Here is a 15,770-nt window from a genome sequence, read left to right as displayed (position 1 = left end):
CTGATGCTGAATGATGGAGTGCAGAGCACTGCAGAAAAACTGCCCATGAACTTCAAGATTTCTGGCTTTGATGAATTTTGGGATAAAGACACTAGGCAACTTACTGTTCACTAGCAGAAGCCTGCACAAGGACAACCCCAACTGCTACTGGGCTTTCCTGCTCTTCTTCCTCCACATAACCCCCAAATTGGCTTGGAGGGTGGGTACTGAGAGAACCCTCAGGACACCACATGAGGGGAGGAGAGAGGACGCTCCATCAGGCAGCAATGCTTGCCCTGATGAAGCAATTTCCTTAGTGCTATGTTGCAATCCTCCCACTGCAAATGCATATGGAAGTTCACCTGCTTGCATACTCAGAAAACCTTGTTACACTTGCCTCCACTTCACCCCCCAACTCCCCGTTTTTCTAAACACAATTTAAATGGTAAGCTCACTGGGGCTGAAGGATTGTTTTTTCTTCATGGGTTGCAGTGGCATGGCTTAACCAAATGACATGGCCGCCACCACATCCACACAGCCCCACCACTCACTCCAGCCAGGGCAGAAAGGGAGTGGGAAACAAAAAAATGCCCTGTTGCTATGCCAACTCCCAAGCTGGCATAGTGAAGAGGCCCAGATTAGGCCCATTGGTATCATGTGATGGCAGCAGGGCTAGTTCAGGATCCAGCAGATCCCTTGCTGGACTGACTCTGACCTTTCTCTGTTATGGGGTTTACCCTGACTACATCCAGTGGTTATATTGCTGGTGGTAGCTTCTGCCTGACTGCCATTTGTGCAGGCACATTGAGGTGCAGTGGTGAAACATCTCTGCTGGCAGGGTTGGACAGAGGCTCACCTTTGCCTCATCCAACCTCCCCTCCAGCCAAGTGGACTGGATTGCAGCTTAGGGCTCATCTGCACTTCTGCTTGTCCTGTGCCTGAAACGGGGTGAAACTAGGCTTTATTTCACCTGGGAGCCTCAATAGTGCCCCTTTCTGGAGCTTTTACCCAGTGCAAAAACCTGGCTAGCTCCCCTGTAGCTACGGCTCTGCCTAGAAAGCACAGGGCTGAGTGGTTTTCCGCTTGACCCACTCCTTTCCAAGGGAACACCTGCTCTTTTGCAATAAACAGAACAAATGGCAATCTGGGGGAAATCCGCTAAAGAGCGGTTTCCCCATGAAGAAAGCAGCAGGACAAGAGGAAGTGTGGATAAGCCTTTAGATTGCCATGCGTGTTAATAGAGCTATAACATGAACAAACAACAGAAGTGGCAACCTATTAGATTGTTCTTTCCTCTTCTACTACACCTTGGTCCAAGCTCCTAAAAATTATTTCTAGCAGGGAAAATGAATATAAATCTGTACCTTTAAAACTAGTTACCCTTGGAAGCAATTAAGACATTCAAATCCTGTCCAACGTGCTCTGAATCAATCAGCACTACACAGCCAAAAAGCCTACCCCCCTAATTTGCAAACTATTTTGGAAGCTGAAAAAGTAGAGGGAGGGCTTTTTACTGTTTCAGGGGGAGTGAGGCTGCGGCCATTCTTCCCCCCATAGTATCTCTAAGAACAATGCTACAGTGGTGCCTCGCAAGACGAAAAGAATCCGTTCCGCGAGTCTCTTCGTCTTGCGGTTTTTTTGTCTTGCGAAGCAAGCCCATTAGCGGTTTAGCGGATTAGCGCTATTAGCGGCTTAGCGGATCAGCTGATAAGCGGCTTAGTGGCTTAACGGATCAGCTGTTAAGCGGCTTAGCGGATCAGCTGATAAGCGGCTTAGTGGCTTAAGGGATCAGCTGTTAAGCGGCCTAGCGGATCAGCTGATCAGCGGATTAGCGATCAGCTGTTAAGCGGCTTAGCGGATCAGCTGATAAGCGGCTTAGCGGCTAGGGAAAAAGGGGGGGGGGAGAAAAAAAACCCTGCAGGAACTCGCAAGACATTTTCGTCTTGCGAAGCAAGCCCATAGGAAATTTGTTTTGCGAAGCACCTCCAAAACGGAAAACCCTTTCGTCTAGCGGGTTTTCCGTCTTGCGAGGCATTCGTCTTGCGGGGCACCACTGTATGTGATTAAGTATATCATTTGATATCGTCTTCCTGCTTCCAGTGCACCAGGAATAGAGTCTCTCTCAACATTGTGGAATAGAGACAGATGGAGATAATCAGAAAATGATAGGGGGATTTCATTATCTGCATTCCTCTTCAGTTGGAAGAGGAACCAGGCTCTCACTCGCAGTTTGCCTGGCGGTATGGCACTCACTTCCCCATGGAATGTGAGGGCAGCCAAAGACACTGGGTGCACAGAGCACTCTGGCTACTGCAACGTCCCCTGCCCCTACCCCTTTCCTGGAAGCACAGGCTATCCTGTTAATTGGATTCTAATTGGAGTAAACTACAGGCGCGTGCCAGAGGTGATAAGAAACTGCAAAAACAACCCAGCTACAAGGATGTAAAAGGTTTGGACTGAGAGTGGATACCATTCGGTGAGAGAGACGATGGAGGGAGGGGAGCCCATGGTTTGCTTATTTATAGTTTTTCTCTTCATTTTTGATACGGCAACCCTCCCTGGAATGCAAGTTTTATTTAAAAATATCTGAACAAGTGAGGATGGAAGAAATTGGAATATAAATGGAATTTAACAAAATTGGAACTGCGTGTGTGAGAGAAAGGAACTGAGAGGGAAGGGTGTGAGAAACGCCATGCTATGAAAATAAAGAGCAAAATCCACCCTAACCTCCATTATCCACAAAGGAATGTGTTCAATATGAAGAATGCTGTTGTTATAGTGAGGCTGCTATTGGAATGATATTGGAAAATCAATAAAAATATTTTTAAAAATAAAAAGTATATCATTTGATCTCAACCCTGCAAAACTGGTAGCGGGGGGGGGGGGGGTTTGAAAATAAAAGGAAAGCAAAATGCATCCCCTCCCTAATGTGAGCCAAAAGTAAACTATCAACTCAGGTTTTTGTTGATATTATTAGAAATATTGTTAAGAACATAACCTCATTTTCTTTGTTTTAGAGTAAATTAAATTTGATAATAATAATAATAATAATAATAATAATAATAATAATAATAATTTGTTATTTATACCCTGTCCATCTGGCTGGGTTTCCCCAGCCACTCTGGGCGGCTTCCAACAAAATATTAAAATACAATAGTCTGTTAAACATTAAAAGCTTCCCTAAATAGGGCTGCCTTCAGATGTCTTCTAAAATGTGTGAATTCACATTTCTTTTCTAAAGTGTGTGAATATAGCATAAGGCACTTTAGGACTCAGGGCCTGAACCATATTTTATTCTTCTTTTTAAACCCAACCCATTTTGGTGCTATGCATCTCACAGCATCTGTATTGCAAACGTACAAAGGACAAATCAGAAAGAGCAGACCTCATGAGCTTCTCACCCTATATTTTGATGACGAACTATGAACTGATGTAGACATACCCTAAATGTGGTATTGTAAATGTAGGCTGGTTTTACATTTAATCAGCTCTTTCTCTTAGCTTGAACAGGAAGTAGTGGAGCCTCTCTATAAATGGTGCATGCTTCTGTTATCACTGAGAGAAAAAAATCTTAGCCATGCCAGCCTCTTGGCCTTTTTGCATCCTGATATATCCATTCAGTGCAACGTAAGAGATCATTTTTCGGAATTTATGGCTCGGATTCCCACAACCTGCAACTTACAAGGAGTCTGAAAAGAAACAGGGGCAGTCTGCCATTCCTATCGTTGGCCCTTGGGGAAAACTCCACATGCAAGGAGCATCCCAAGCCAAGGGAAGAGCACACAGATTTGGAGTGTCCATGCTCTAGGAAGGCTTATGGCAGCACCGGAAGAGGGATTGTGATGAGGGAATGGGCAGGGGGGCCAAGTTGCCTATGTGTTGACAACTGTTAACAGACCAATCATGCAGCAAGCTTCAACAAGAGTGTTTTCCAGATGAAGGGAATGAGCTGTGCTTTCTGAAGAAGGTAGTAAAAGAAAGAAAGCACTATGGCTCCCTAAAGAAACTTACGTGAAGGCAAACGCCACCAATGCTCCACTGACCACAATGAAATCCAGGATGTTCCACAGGTCCCGGAAATAAGCGCCTCGATGAAGGATCAGTCCTAAGTCAATCATCTAAAGAATTAACCAAAGCAAAGAAACACAGGGTTCTTGAGGCACTATGCATGGTTTTGATTACTATAATTTTGAGATCCCCAGTCCCCTAGTGTCAATTACTATTGTTTCCATAATTCCACTCTAATGACGGAGGTCAGTCTTGCTGGGCTCATTTTACAAAGAAGGAGATCAAGGCAAAAAAAGGGGACTGACTTGCATGAAAATGAAAATGAACAGACCACAGGTGCAGCTCTAGTATTCATGGGCAATGCAGAAAATAGCAAACAAAGGATACTTCATGCCCAGTTCAAAGACTAAAATCTGGTTTTTATGAATCTTGAGAGTTGTGCTGGCACAACAGAGTCTGAAACACTGATTGTTTTTCTGGATGTGTTGTACACACAATTTCCTCCATGACATAATCTCTCCCCACATGTTTAATGGTGCTGTCGTCACAGGAATCCTGACTGGGTAGAGATGGGATCTATGCAATACTGGAGTTATCAAACCCCACACCACATAATCCAGAGTGTATGAAAACATTCTGCAGCACATATACTGCTGCTTGTAGGCAAATCTTTCACTATGCCACTCTGTAAAGCATGCATTAAATTCAGAGCCACTTCAAATGCTACAGTAAAAAAGACATATAGCCTAGCATTTTTACTACGTACCAACCACGCATTTTCTGTAATGTTAAAAGAGAAAAAATATATGCAGTCATGTGGGAAGCATGCACCTGGAAGCCTCAGAAGTGAATGCAGAGTGAGACCTTTCCCTTCTGAAACCCATTTAGCAGCTCACAAAGAACTGCTGAATTAAAAACAACTAATGCCTGGAAAAGCTCTTGCAGCCCAATGGAACATAAGAAGCTGCCTTATATTGGATCTGACCATTGGTCCATCTTGCTCAGTGTTGTTGATAATGACTGACAAGGTTTCAGTAACTCACAGTCCTGTCTGGAAACACCAGGGACTGGACCTGGGGCATGCAATGCATGAGCTATGGCCCTTTCTCAGCTACAGCCTTCCCCTGTATGATTCTAACCATGTTTACTCAGATAATTCCCATTGATTTTCAGTGAGACTTAGGGCTTATCCACACTTCCATTTGCCCTGCTGCTTTCTCCCAGGGAAACCTGTGATTTAGCACTGAATCATAAATCAGGCTTTCCATGGATAGCTGTTTGTTTTGATTTAGCGCTAAAGCATGGGTTTTCCAGAGGAAAGTGGAAGGGCAAAAGCAAAACCACTCTGACCTGTGCCTAGAAAGTATGGGGTGAGTGGAAAACCGCTCTGACCCATGCTTTATATTGGCATGGGACAAGTGGAAGCGAGGATGAATTGTGGTGGAAGTTAACCTATAAGGCGCTATGGTGTCATCTAGTGGTCCTCAGTCACAACTACAAGCAAATCCTCTGGCTTGAGAGAGTATATAACAGAAATGGGAAGCCAGAAGGGGGAAAAGTACTGTATGCTTAGGGCTGTCAACCAAATGAAATATATTCCCCTCAGTAAGAGACCTGGGAGTTACGATAAGGGCATGGAGCAACCATTATGTCAGCAAACATGAAAGACAGTTGTAATAGACAGGTGAGTGGAAGAACAATTGACAGCAGGGGGATGTGATGGAATGCTAGCTAGAGTCAGAATGAATGACAGGTCTAGTGTCCGTTGTGAATGGCAGCTGAAAGAGTGTGAGGAGTTGAGTAAAAATGCGGGAGGGAATTAGGTGTGTGAGTGTTAGGGAATGAATGAACGAACGAATAAACAAACGAAGGTATAGGTAATAATATTAGGATAGTTTTAAAAGAGAGGGATTTAACCATTATGCCTGGTCAGGATAGAAAAAACTTATTTTTTATTCTTTATAAATTTACTAATTGTTCTGATACATTAAATGCTTTTTGTAATTATTTTGTCATTTTTCATACAGAATGGTTGACATAAGCACATACAAAATGCAGTAAGAATGATGAGTGTAACAAATAGAAATAGAAATAAAAAAATGAGAATACAGAGGGGAGGGGAAATTTAATTAATGAAGGTGTTCTGGTCTGGGTGGATTCTAGGAATACCTCATTTTAGGAATAGTTAATAGTATCTCATGCTACCTATTTGCACAAACCAGCTTTTAGTCCAGATCTTGCTCTGTCTTAGCACTCAACTGAGCAGATCTTAGTTCCCAAGTGAAGTGAAAAAAGCCTGTCACACAATCAATCCGCGGTAGCCTCAAGAGAAGCCAGCAGTGTGAACTGCGGCACACTTTAGCTTGTAAAGCTGCAGCATGAAAACACAATATTCTTCACTATAATAACCACATTTGGGGAATAATGCCTTGCTTTCTTAGGCCCAGTTCAGTGCCCTCAAGGAAATATGCTAGCACATTTGAAATTTTTGTAACTTTCTAGGAAGACACTTCACACAAATGGCTTCCTGGGTGAAAAGGTTTCAGTTTGGCTCTGCTTTCAAGTGGCTAACATATTATACAGTGGTAACTCGGGTTACAAACTTAATTAGTTTAGGAGGTCCGTTCTTAACCTGAAACCATTCTTAACTTGAGGTACCACTTTAGCTATTGGGGCCTCCCGCTGCCGCCGTGCTATTTCTGTTCTCATCCTGGGGCAAAGTTCTTAACCTGAGGTACTACTTCCGGGTTAGGAGAGTTTGTAACACGAAGTGTTTGTAACCTGAGGTGTTTGTAACCCGAGGTACCACTGTATATGAATTAGGCCCCAGATATCTGTCAATGTCACCATGCCTGTACATTTCCTCACCGGTGAATCTAAACTTGTGTGCATCTGTCTTAAGTGTTCAGTCAAGCCCCAGCAGAGATCTGCTCTAGGCTGTCTCTTGTTTTTCTTACAATTCTGGTCATGGGGGCAACTGTTATTGTGGCTGCAGCATGCAGGAAAGGAAGGTTTATCCTTTCCCTTCCTAGCCACAACCTTCTCCTGAAAACTGCCCCCCTCCCCTGCTACGATGCTTTTATACTATGCTTTATAACTGTAGTGGGGACATTTTTTGCGGGGAGGGAGTTGTAGGTATGGAGGAAAGGGATATATTTCCTCTCTGTGCATGGTGCGATCACATTAACAATCCACCCCTAGGGCTATAATTAATTTAAGACAAAGAGATGTAGCTGCACAACGCACAATAAGCATAGCATGTAGTTTAACTCTTAATTTGCTAGGGTTGCTGAGGAATTAGAGTGCTGGTTGTACAGGAGGCAGAGTGGCAGAGTTTAGTTTCTGAAAGCTCTGGTTTGAGGCACACATACCCTTACTTGTTCATAATTGTGTCCATGTACAACTGTTGTTTTTTTCTGAGGGGAACAATGGTTTGGAAGTACTCAAATCCATATTGTATTTTGGCAGAGAAGTTAATCATAACTGCTTAGAGATTTTTGAAATATTAAGCAGTATATACATTATAAGAAAGAAAGAAATCTTATTTCTGAAATTTTCACTCGACCTGGGCAAGCTAAGAAAGATATGTGTGCCTGTTGGACTACTAAATGGGAAAGGAAGTGTGAAAAGGCTCTTTTGAGCAATTCCCCCAAGGGACATTTGTTTCTCATGCCCCCCAAATACTGATTCACAAACATTCAGCCCAGCTCTACTTCTGCCCTGCAGCTTCAAGTTCTCTGTTCCAAACACTACCAAAATGTCATGAGATCACAGGCTCAAGCCCAGTTCCCCAATTACTAACCTTAACAACCATTTCAAAGGTGAAGACACCTGTGAAGACATAGTCAAAGTAACGGAGAACCTACAGGGAGAAATGACATAAAGGAATTAAAAATATAGTTCAGGTCTCACCACATCTCTGAAGTCATAAATCCTAACCAAACTCGTGACTAAGGCAGACCTTGGCTTCCATTTTGTCTCTAAACACAATCTTGTCAGCAGCATGCAGGAGATAAGGTTCAAAGCAACAAATGACAGATTAAAGACTCTTATATTATCTAGAATCAATAAAGTAATCCATACTGCATTCTGGTCACTTCTCCATCTTTTATGAGATACTACAGCCTTACTGATCTGTAATGAGGGTCAGAATTTCGAATTGTGTTTTACTCTACTACCACCTTATGGAGTTCCTATTGTAACCATTGTTATCTGTGGAAGATGCTAACGGAAACATAAAAAGCATCTGCATGTGTCACATCCTATCTCCATGGGAGTTACAGCTGTCCTTTGGCTTCTGATGTTGCTATTAGAAAAGGGCTGATTTATAGGGGCATATAGTTAGAGTAGCAAAAACAAGGTTCTGTGATTACATGCATAAACATTTTATAGCTTATAAAAATAGCAACTGGTGGGCTAATGATTTGGAATTTGACATACACGATTTACCTGATGAGGTCTACAAAAGTGCCACATTTACACTGATCCCATACAACATATTGGAAAAACAAAAACAATAAACGCTAACAATAAACAAAACAACTCTCCCATCCCCTAACCATCAGATTAAAAAAAAATAACTCAACACTAACACATCCCTCCATGGCCCAAAGATCATTCATATTAACTAGGCTGTATTTTGTTTTTGTTTAATCTCCCCACTCTGCCCAGAAACCTTGTGGCAAGGCCAGTTGATGTAAATCAATGTGTGTGGGGGAGGTGTCCTCCAGTGATAGTTCAGTATCTCTCCTCCATTTTTAGGGAGAAGCAAAAGCAGAGCAAAAATTTGCCTCCTCTGCAGTTGTCCTGGCCGTTTGCTCCAATCCTGCTGCTGAGGAGGGAGCAGCCATTTTGCATTAGGCCACCACCCTGGCAGCAGCCATTTTGTGACTGGTGCCCTCAACACCTTCACAAAATTCCAACTATGTCCCCAGATGCAAAGAACTTGATGACCACTGGATTAAACAAATTTCATGTGTTTCACAAAATTACAAACCCTCCAAGTATCCCTATTTTCCAGGGACATCCCTGATTTAGAGAAGCTGTCCCGGTTTCTGATTTGATCCTGGAATGTCCCACTTTTCCTTAGGATATCCCTATTTTCACTGGAGGGTATGGAGTTATCTGACCCCCGAGCCGTCTGAAGGCAATCCTGTATAGGGAATTGTTTAAAAAAACGTTTAATTATTATTTTTATATATGTTGGAAGCTGCCCAGAGTGGCTGGGGCAACCCAGTAAGATGTGTGGGGTACAAATGGTAAAATCATCATTATGGAATGGGACGTCGCTATTTTCATTGGAGAAATGTTGGAGGGTATGAGATTACACTGCCACAGTTGCTATCTATAGGAGAGAAAGAGCGTGGGGATGAGTTTTCTGATGGAGAGGAAAGGAGTAGCTTGGGAATCAATTGAACAGGAATTTATTGGAGGGGAATGGGGACAGGGGTGTCTTGGTGGTCATTTTGTGACTAGGCAGGCTCAGCTATGGCAGCCATGTTGTGCTGTTATTGATACAGGCTCCAAAATGTTGGTTTTGCTGAGAACTGGATTTTTTTTGGTGAACAGCCAGCAATAGTATTTTTTTTTTTTAAGATATAGGTACAAAGTCCCTTTAGGCCAATGGAAGCTGTTTACCACAGAGGTCAAGCATGTCCAGCACTGTTCTCATGTGGGGGAGGGGCGGCAGTTAAGTGACAACTGAAGCAGTATGGAGGTAATTTCTGAGGCCTTAGGGAGTTAGTTTGCCAGAAGGTAGGGAAGTAAAACAATGAGGTATACTGTAAGCCTGTGCAAGATCACTCAGAACAGCAAATCTTTCTAAACGTAGAAGAGGCACAACTATCCTGTTAAGTTGTGGGTGAACATATCAGATGACACAGCGATTCTTCAAACAGCTCTTGTTTATTCACAGGCCAGAACAGAACTGAACTGAAGGGTTCAGCCAACCTGCTTATAGAGAGCTCAACTACAAAGCAACAGTAACAACTTTCTGTAACTATCCAATCACTGAACGTCACTTTCAATTCCTTATTTGCATATGCGGACCTGAGTGAAAACTATCTACAGTATCCCCCTGCTGGCCCAGGGTGAGAACTTCAGTACATTAACATATCCATTTGCACACATTGCACAGTTAAAGATAAATATGGGTGTGGGTGGGAGAGAGAGAGAGAGAGCGAGCATGTTTAACAGATCCTGAAAGAGCAGGAGCATAGACTATCCTGAGGGCAGCATGCCCCTGTCAATTGGTTTGTAGGTTCGACAGATCCAGGTCAGATTTGTCTATGATAGCCTACTGAACATAATGGTACCTAAAGTCTTCATTTTCTTTCTTTTTTACTTTGAAAATAAGATGCCATGTGGTTAGCAGTTTAAAATTGTCATGCTCTAGATCAAGCTTTGTAACACTGCGAGTTGCATTTCAGTTTGCTAAATACTGTACATTCTTCATAACAGGCTGCTGTGCAGTGTAAAGTTCAGAGTATGAATGAAAGTGCATAATGGAGAATTGCCAATTATATCCAACAATTAATAGTTACAAAACAACCACTTTCATGTTTAGCAGACTCCAGTATTTTAATACATTTTCTTTTTAAAAACCTGTGAAATTAAATCATAAAACCTGCTGGTTTAAGATTAGAGTTAGGGCTGTCTCGTGTTGACTCAAGCTCTGCAAAGCTGGGAAATTGGAAGCTAAGGCTGATGCCTTAACAGATGAACCTCATGAACAGGAATGATGTTGTGCGATGTACAAATTGCGCTTGCTTACAACTTATTCCCCATGCACATACACTTTTCCTTGGTCATTCAGGCCCAAATCCATATGGGGAGTTTGGAATTCCTGTGTACAGCAAAGATGCCTCATGCTGTCCTGTAGTGCCTTATGAAGCAATTGAAGTCCCTCTTTCAGAACACAAGTGCTTTGCTTCCGATTGCACCCTCTGAATATCACTTTGCAACAGAAAATATGTGTGGACTAAGATTTGTGAGCTCCCTTATCTAACTTTATATTCTCTGTAAGTTCCCATGAGAGCTTTTTTAGAGGGGAAGGGGCACTGGCCTACATATGCACTGAAATATAAATAATTAAGCAACCCGTTCCTTTTCTTGTTGCCTCTTTAAAAATCTATGAAACGGCTGGGTTATTTCCAAAACTTGCTTTACTGTTTTTGGTATAATCTTCCGTTGTAATGGTGCTAGGAAAGAGGTCTACACACCCCATGCCCCAAGTCATTGGTAGCAGTACTGTACCAGTCTCACCGCTAGTGCATCAGAGGATTCCCCACTCTGCTACTCTTTAACCCATCCTGCTAGCTATGATATAAGCCACAAACTGACATGAGTCCTCTAGCAATACATTAAGGGCCATAGGCTTCATAAGGCAACACAGGACAAGGACAACATCTTAACTCTGATCTTAAACTAGCAGGGTTTTTTAAATCACTGAATATTTGCCTATATGTAAAGTTTTTTTCAATTTTGTGCAGGAAAATTCCTTTTCAGAATAGGAGCCACAAACAAAAATAAGCCAAAATTGTTTTGGTATCCACATTAGACAGTCTGAAAGAAAAGGGGGAAATCACCAGGGTGCATGAAGATGCCATGTAGTCAATAAGTTGCAGAGTTCACAGCTCATTAAACACAGGAAATGGGAATAAAAACAAAATTCAACCATTAAGATATGTCCATATCATGTTAATACCTCCCTTGATATGACCTTTAACAGGTTTTACTCTTTGCTTTGGTAGTGAAGATGGCCTTCACTTCTGCCAGTTACATGCTATCTTACTGGGTATTAATAGTCCCAAATGTACATAGTTCAGTCTCTTCCTGGTCCATATCAATTTTTGTTTGTTTTCATCTATATCTGTTGGCACATCTTTTGACCTGTTTCCACATTAATCAGTGATCTTTGAATCCACACTAGAAGTTGTATTTAAATACATAGAGTGGTATGGTATTCAACTAAGTTTTACTCAGAGTAGACCCCCTGAAATTAATAGACATAACAGTCATGCTTATTTTATTTTAATGGGTCTACTTTGAGTAAAACTTATTTTATGTCAAAATTACATGTTTATATGTACTTTAAAATGCACACTGTAATGCATTTTGGTGCATCATTGAGCCAAGAGCTACATTGCACTATTTGGAAAAGTGTGAAAATGTTTCATTCCACACATTAGGCCTGCAGGTATGTATCAGGTCAGTTTGCACCAGAATGTACTGAAACTGAACTCCTTTAGCATCCTAAGATGTATGACACTGGTGCTGGATGCCCACCCTGGGCCAGGTTATTCTTATGTTCAGCTAGCATAAAGCTGGGGGGGGGGGTGTCCTTTGGTTATTGGGATGTATTCTATTGATTTTATCCTCATCCCAGCACAAAGGTTTCTTATTACTGCATGAAACAGAGAAGCCCAGTAGAGGCCCTCCCTCCTGCCCATCCCTAGTGGAGATGCTGCTCTAATTATTTCACTCATTTTTCCGTAGGGATATCTCATGGGACCTGTCCAGCGAAGCTCTTGAAAAAGAAAGTGCAGTGTAAGCTGGTAGCAGAGCCAGGCTGTGATTTATCTCTTTCTCTCCCTTTATACCACTACACCTCCCTCCTAACCTATTTAAATCCCAGCTGCTTTTCTCAGAAAGTCAGAGACTGGAAGAGGGATTTTTGCTTTTCACATATAATATTATAAGATCAGTAGTGTTAATAACAATCCCACCCCAAATATTATTTTTTACAATATTCTCAAAGGACTGGCTAATACCAGACATAAGGCTTCTATATGCATGACAATTTCCCTATATGAAAATCACCTCAGTGGAGAAAAAACTGTACACCATCACGTGCAACCAACTCACATGTGTCTATTTGGCTGCATGCACACATTGAAATAGACATCTGAACCCTTGTCTGATATGAGGATATACAAGATTTTGCCTACAAAGAGCAATATCCATGTAGAAAAATCATTAATGTATGAAGCTGTCCATAAGGTCTTGGAAAACATAAGACAAAGGGTTTCTGTCAGATGCTGATGGTGGTTGCTCGTGAGTAACCAGGCAGGACTCCAACCTGTCTTTTACAGGTTTTATTGTGCAAACTATTTACAGTGCAGATCTACAAAGTTCATGTCCATCTTAGTCACTTGCAGAATACGGGAGTGGCCCCTTCCGGCTTCTCCCTCAACATAAGAACTTCGGCACCCCAAGCCTCTTCCTCCCCTCCTTGCGTTTCACCCCTCTGCGCAATCTGGGCAACGGAACTGGCGTGCGTCCCTCCTGGCCAGCTCTCCACTGGAGGTGTGGCTTTTCCCACCCCTGGAAGAGGAACTGCTCCTCAGGCGTTTCGTAGGCTCTCTGTATTCTAACGGCCCCCCTGCCTCCCTCCCCTGTTCCAATGGCAGTCCCCTGACAGGTTTCTCTCTCAAAGGCCCATCGCCAACATTTCACTCACTGGGGCCAGTGAATTATGAATTTGACAGCTGACATGACACTGGTAAGTCACCCTAGTATGGTTGTCTATCAGATTATCTCAATCAGTTAGAAAGCTGGACAGAGGCAGGAAGGACAGAAAAGAAGCAAGATGCACCTAAGTTCCAATACGATCTTGAGCTCTAGTTCCCATTCCTTCCTTCCAAGCTCTATCCATATTCAGTCAAAGTTTGGAATGCATGGTAAAGTGATCACAAAGCCATGCAATCATATACTGAGTTCTATGTGGCTCTACTGAAAACCATACCAGTTGGATCATAGGCTCGGACAGTCAGTACAGCTCCTAGTTGGTCACCAATCCCAGATGTAGACAGAACATGCAGCAGGCTAATACAATATGGATCTTACAAGGACACTAGTATGAGGTGCTATATAGCTGAGGACCATCTGACATCTCTACACATACCAAGAACTCCCATATAAAGTGTGGAATTAAGGGAGCAACAGTAGGTAGGCAACCCGGTCAGATGAGCAGGGTACAAATAATAATTTTTTTATTTCTATTACTAAAGGAGGAGAGACAGAGCTGCAGGTTGGACCAGCAGAGATGTGGAAGGTACTTATGCTAACTGACCAGGAGTTCCTTTTATTCCACCAGACCTCCCTGGTTTACTTTTTGATGGAACTCCCGTACAGCAGCCTCCCAAATGTCATTACTGGGTCACTGTCCAGCTTTGCTCCTGGCCTGTCCCATCAAACTAGACAACGGTGAGGAATCACACACACTTCCATTCAGGCAAGAAAGTGGAACCACAGTTCAAGTACACATATCAGCCAGGCAAAAGCATTTGAGGAGGGAGTGCAGCCAGTGAGTGGGGAGGCCTACAGAGTGGGCATGGCCTAGGGAGGGTCCTAAAGGCCAACTACAGAGGCCTGGAGAACCACATTCAGCCCCAAGCTTGAGATTCCCTGCTCGTGAACTCAATTTTGTAGCAAACCATGGCTACAACATCCAATGATGAGGAGAATACTTGTTTCTATAGCAAGATGTCTCACTGCCTAGAGACATTTTGATCAGGCCATAGTCGTACCCATCAAGGCTAACTTAGAGACATAGTCTTCCCCATCTAAACGGTGGGCCTTCCAGAGCTGATCATATCTATTTTGGTATCCTATGATTCATCTTCAAAGTCAGAGGAGAGCAGGAGCTGCAATGGAGATTCACGGATAAAAGTAAAGGAATGCAGGAAGGACTTACATTGTTACGGGGAGCACTTGGCTGCACAGGATCTTCAGCAGCCAAAGCAATGCTGCTCATGGCAATCACCATCAGGATGCAGATTTCAAAGTAGCGCAGGTTGACAATGTAATGACAGAGCCGCCGAAACCTAGTACCAATAGGCAAAAGCATATTCTGTGGAAGGGTATCACAAGTGCTGAGCAAATGGCTACATTTCTCCTACTGAATCAGATAAAGTAATTATCTTGGAGCTGAGTGAGAATTACTCAGAATATATATTTTTTAGAAAATTTCCCACTGTATTTTTTTATTGCTGGAAAAAGACCACTTTCTCCCCCAGAGAAATTCAGTGAAAAATAGTGATGCCTATTTCACTGCCACTTAAGTTCTCCACAAGCTGGAGTGGAGACTTTTGAGAGGGCATTTGTCTTCAGCTCTGATATATATATATATATAAAATAGTCAAAGCCGCCAATATATATTAGGTTCTGGTGCATAAGCCAACCTTAATATCTCTGAGCCTAGTTGTGGATCAGTCTCATGAATCCAACCAGCATGATCCTTCTCATTCTCTGCCGAAGTTCACAAAAAATGACATATTCAACCTAAATCAGAGCCCCAAAGACTCAGTCTCTGCAAATAAGCAGTCCTCCTTCATCCTCTGAATGAATCCTCGGCATAATCCAGCCAAGTATCCAATTTTCACACACTCTAACCATTTGTGAACTATGGTATCAGGTTCCCAGCTACCTTTCAGTCCATAATGGAGCAACACTTACGGGTTAGTGGTTGAGAGAATGAACATAGAGCTGTATGGTGGCATAGGCTTGGGTCCCTCCCCTCCATCATCTTCTTCCTCCTCCTCCTTTTTTTCTTCCTCCTTCTTGGGCAGAGGTTCAGGGTTGGCATTCTTATTGACTGGCGAATAGGTGGAGAAAAATAAAAGTGATCAGTCTTGATATGTTCCCTCTCTCAGTCCTCCCAGTACCATTTTAGCAAAAGTTGATCCAGTCAGTTCTGCATATGCAGAAACTTATGTTGGGTAGTCTTTTGGGGGAGTTGGGGAGCAAGTTAAGGACAAATATGGAGACCAGGATGTTGGATA

General features: G+C 42.7%; 1 protein-coding gene and 1 long non-coding RNA gene across 17 annotated transcripts in view; one reads left to right on the top strand and one right to left on the bottom strand.

Annotated features, from left to right (window-relative positions):
- Positions 1–15,770, bottom strand: part of CACNA1A (calcium voltage-gated channel subunit alpha1 A) — a 258,043-nt gene that overhangs the window by 81,275 nt on the left and 160,998 nt on the right. For all 15 annotated transcript variants that reach the window (XM_080996998.1, XM_080996997.1, XM_080996993.1 and 12 more), the window contains 4 exons: positions 15,445–15,583; positions 14,684–14,813; positions 7,790–7,849; positions 3,991–4,097 (listed from right to left, as the gene is read on the bottom strand). In XM_080996998.1, coding sequence (XP_080853124.1) covers positions 3,991–4,097; positions 7,790–7,849; positions 14,684–14,813; positions 15,445–15,583 — 436 coding nt within the window. The remainder of the gene's footprint in view (positions 1–3,990; positions 4,098–7,789; positions 7,850–14,683; positions 14,814–15,444; positions 15,584–15,770) is intronic.
- On the top strand, positions 9,625–11,471 carry LOC308472314. Of its 2 annotated transcripts, none has more exons than XR_013983419.1 (3): positions 9,625–9,741; positions 9,907–10,076; positions 10,802–11,471. It is a non-coding gene; the product is annotated as an uncharacterized lncRNA (long non-coding RNA). The 2 variants fall into 2 exon arrangements; XR_013983420.1 differs by having other exon boundaries at positions 9,902–10,076.

Source organism: Podarcis pityusensis (genome assembly GCF_964106645.2).
Source record: "Podarcis pityusensis genome assembly, chromosome: 2".
In the NCBI taxonomy this organism is placed as follows: domain Eukaryota; kingdom Metazoa; phylum Chordata; class Lepidosauria; order Squamata; family Lacertidae; genus Podarcis; species Podarcis pityusensis.
This window is presented reverse-complemented; position numbering and strand designations above follow the sequence as displayed.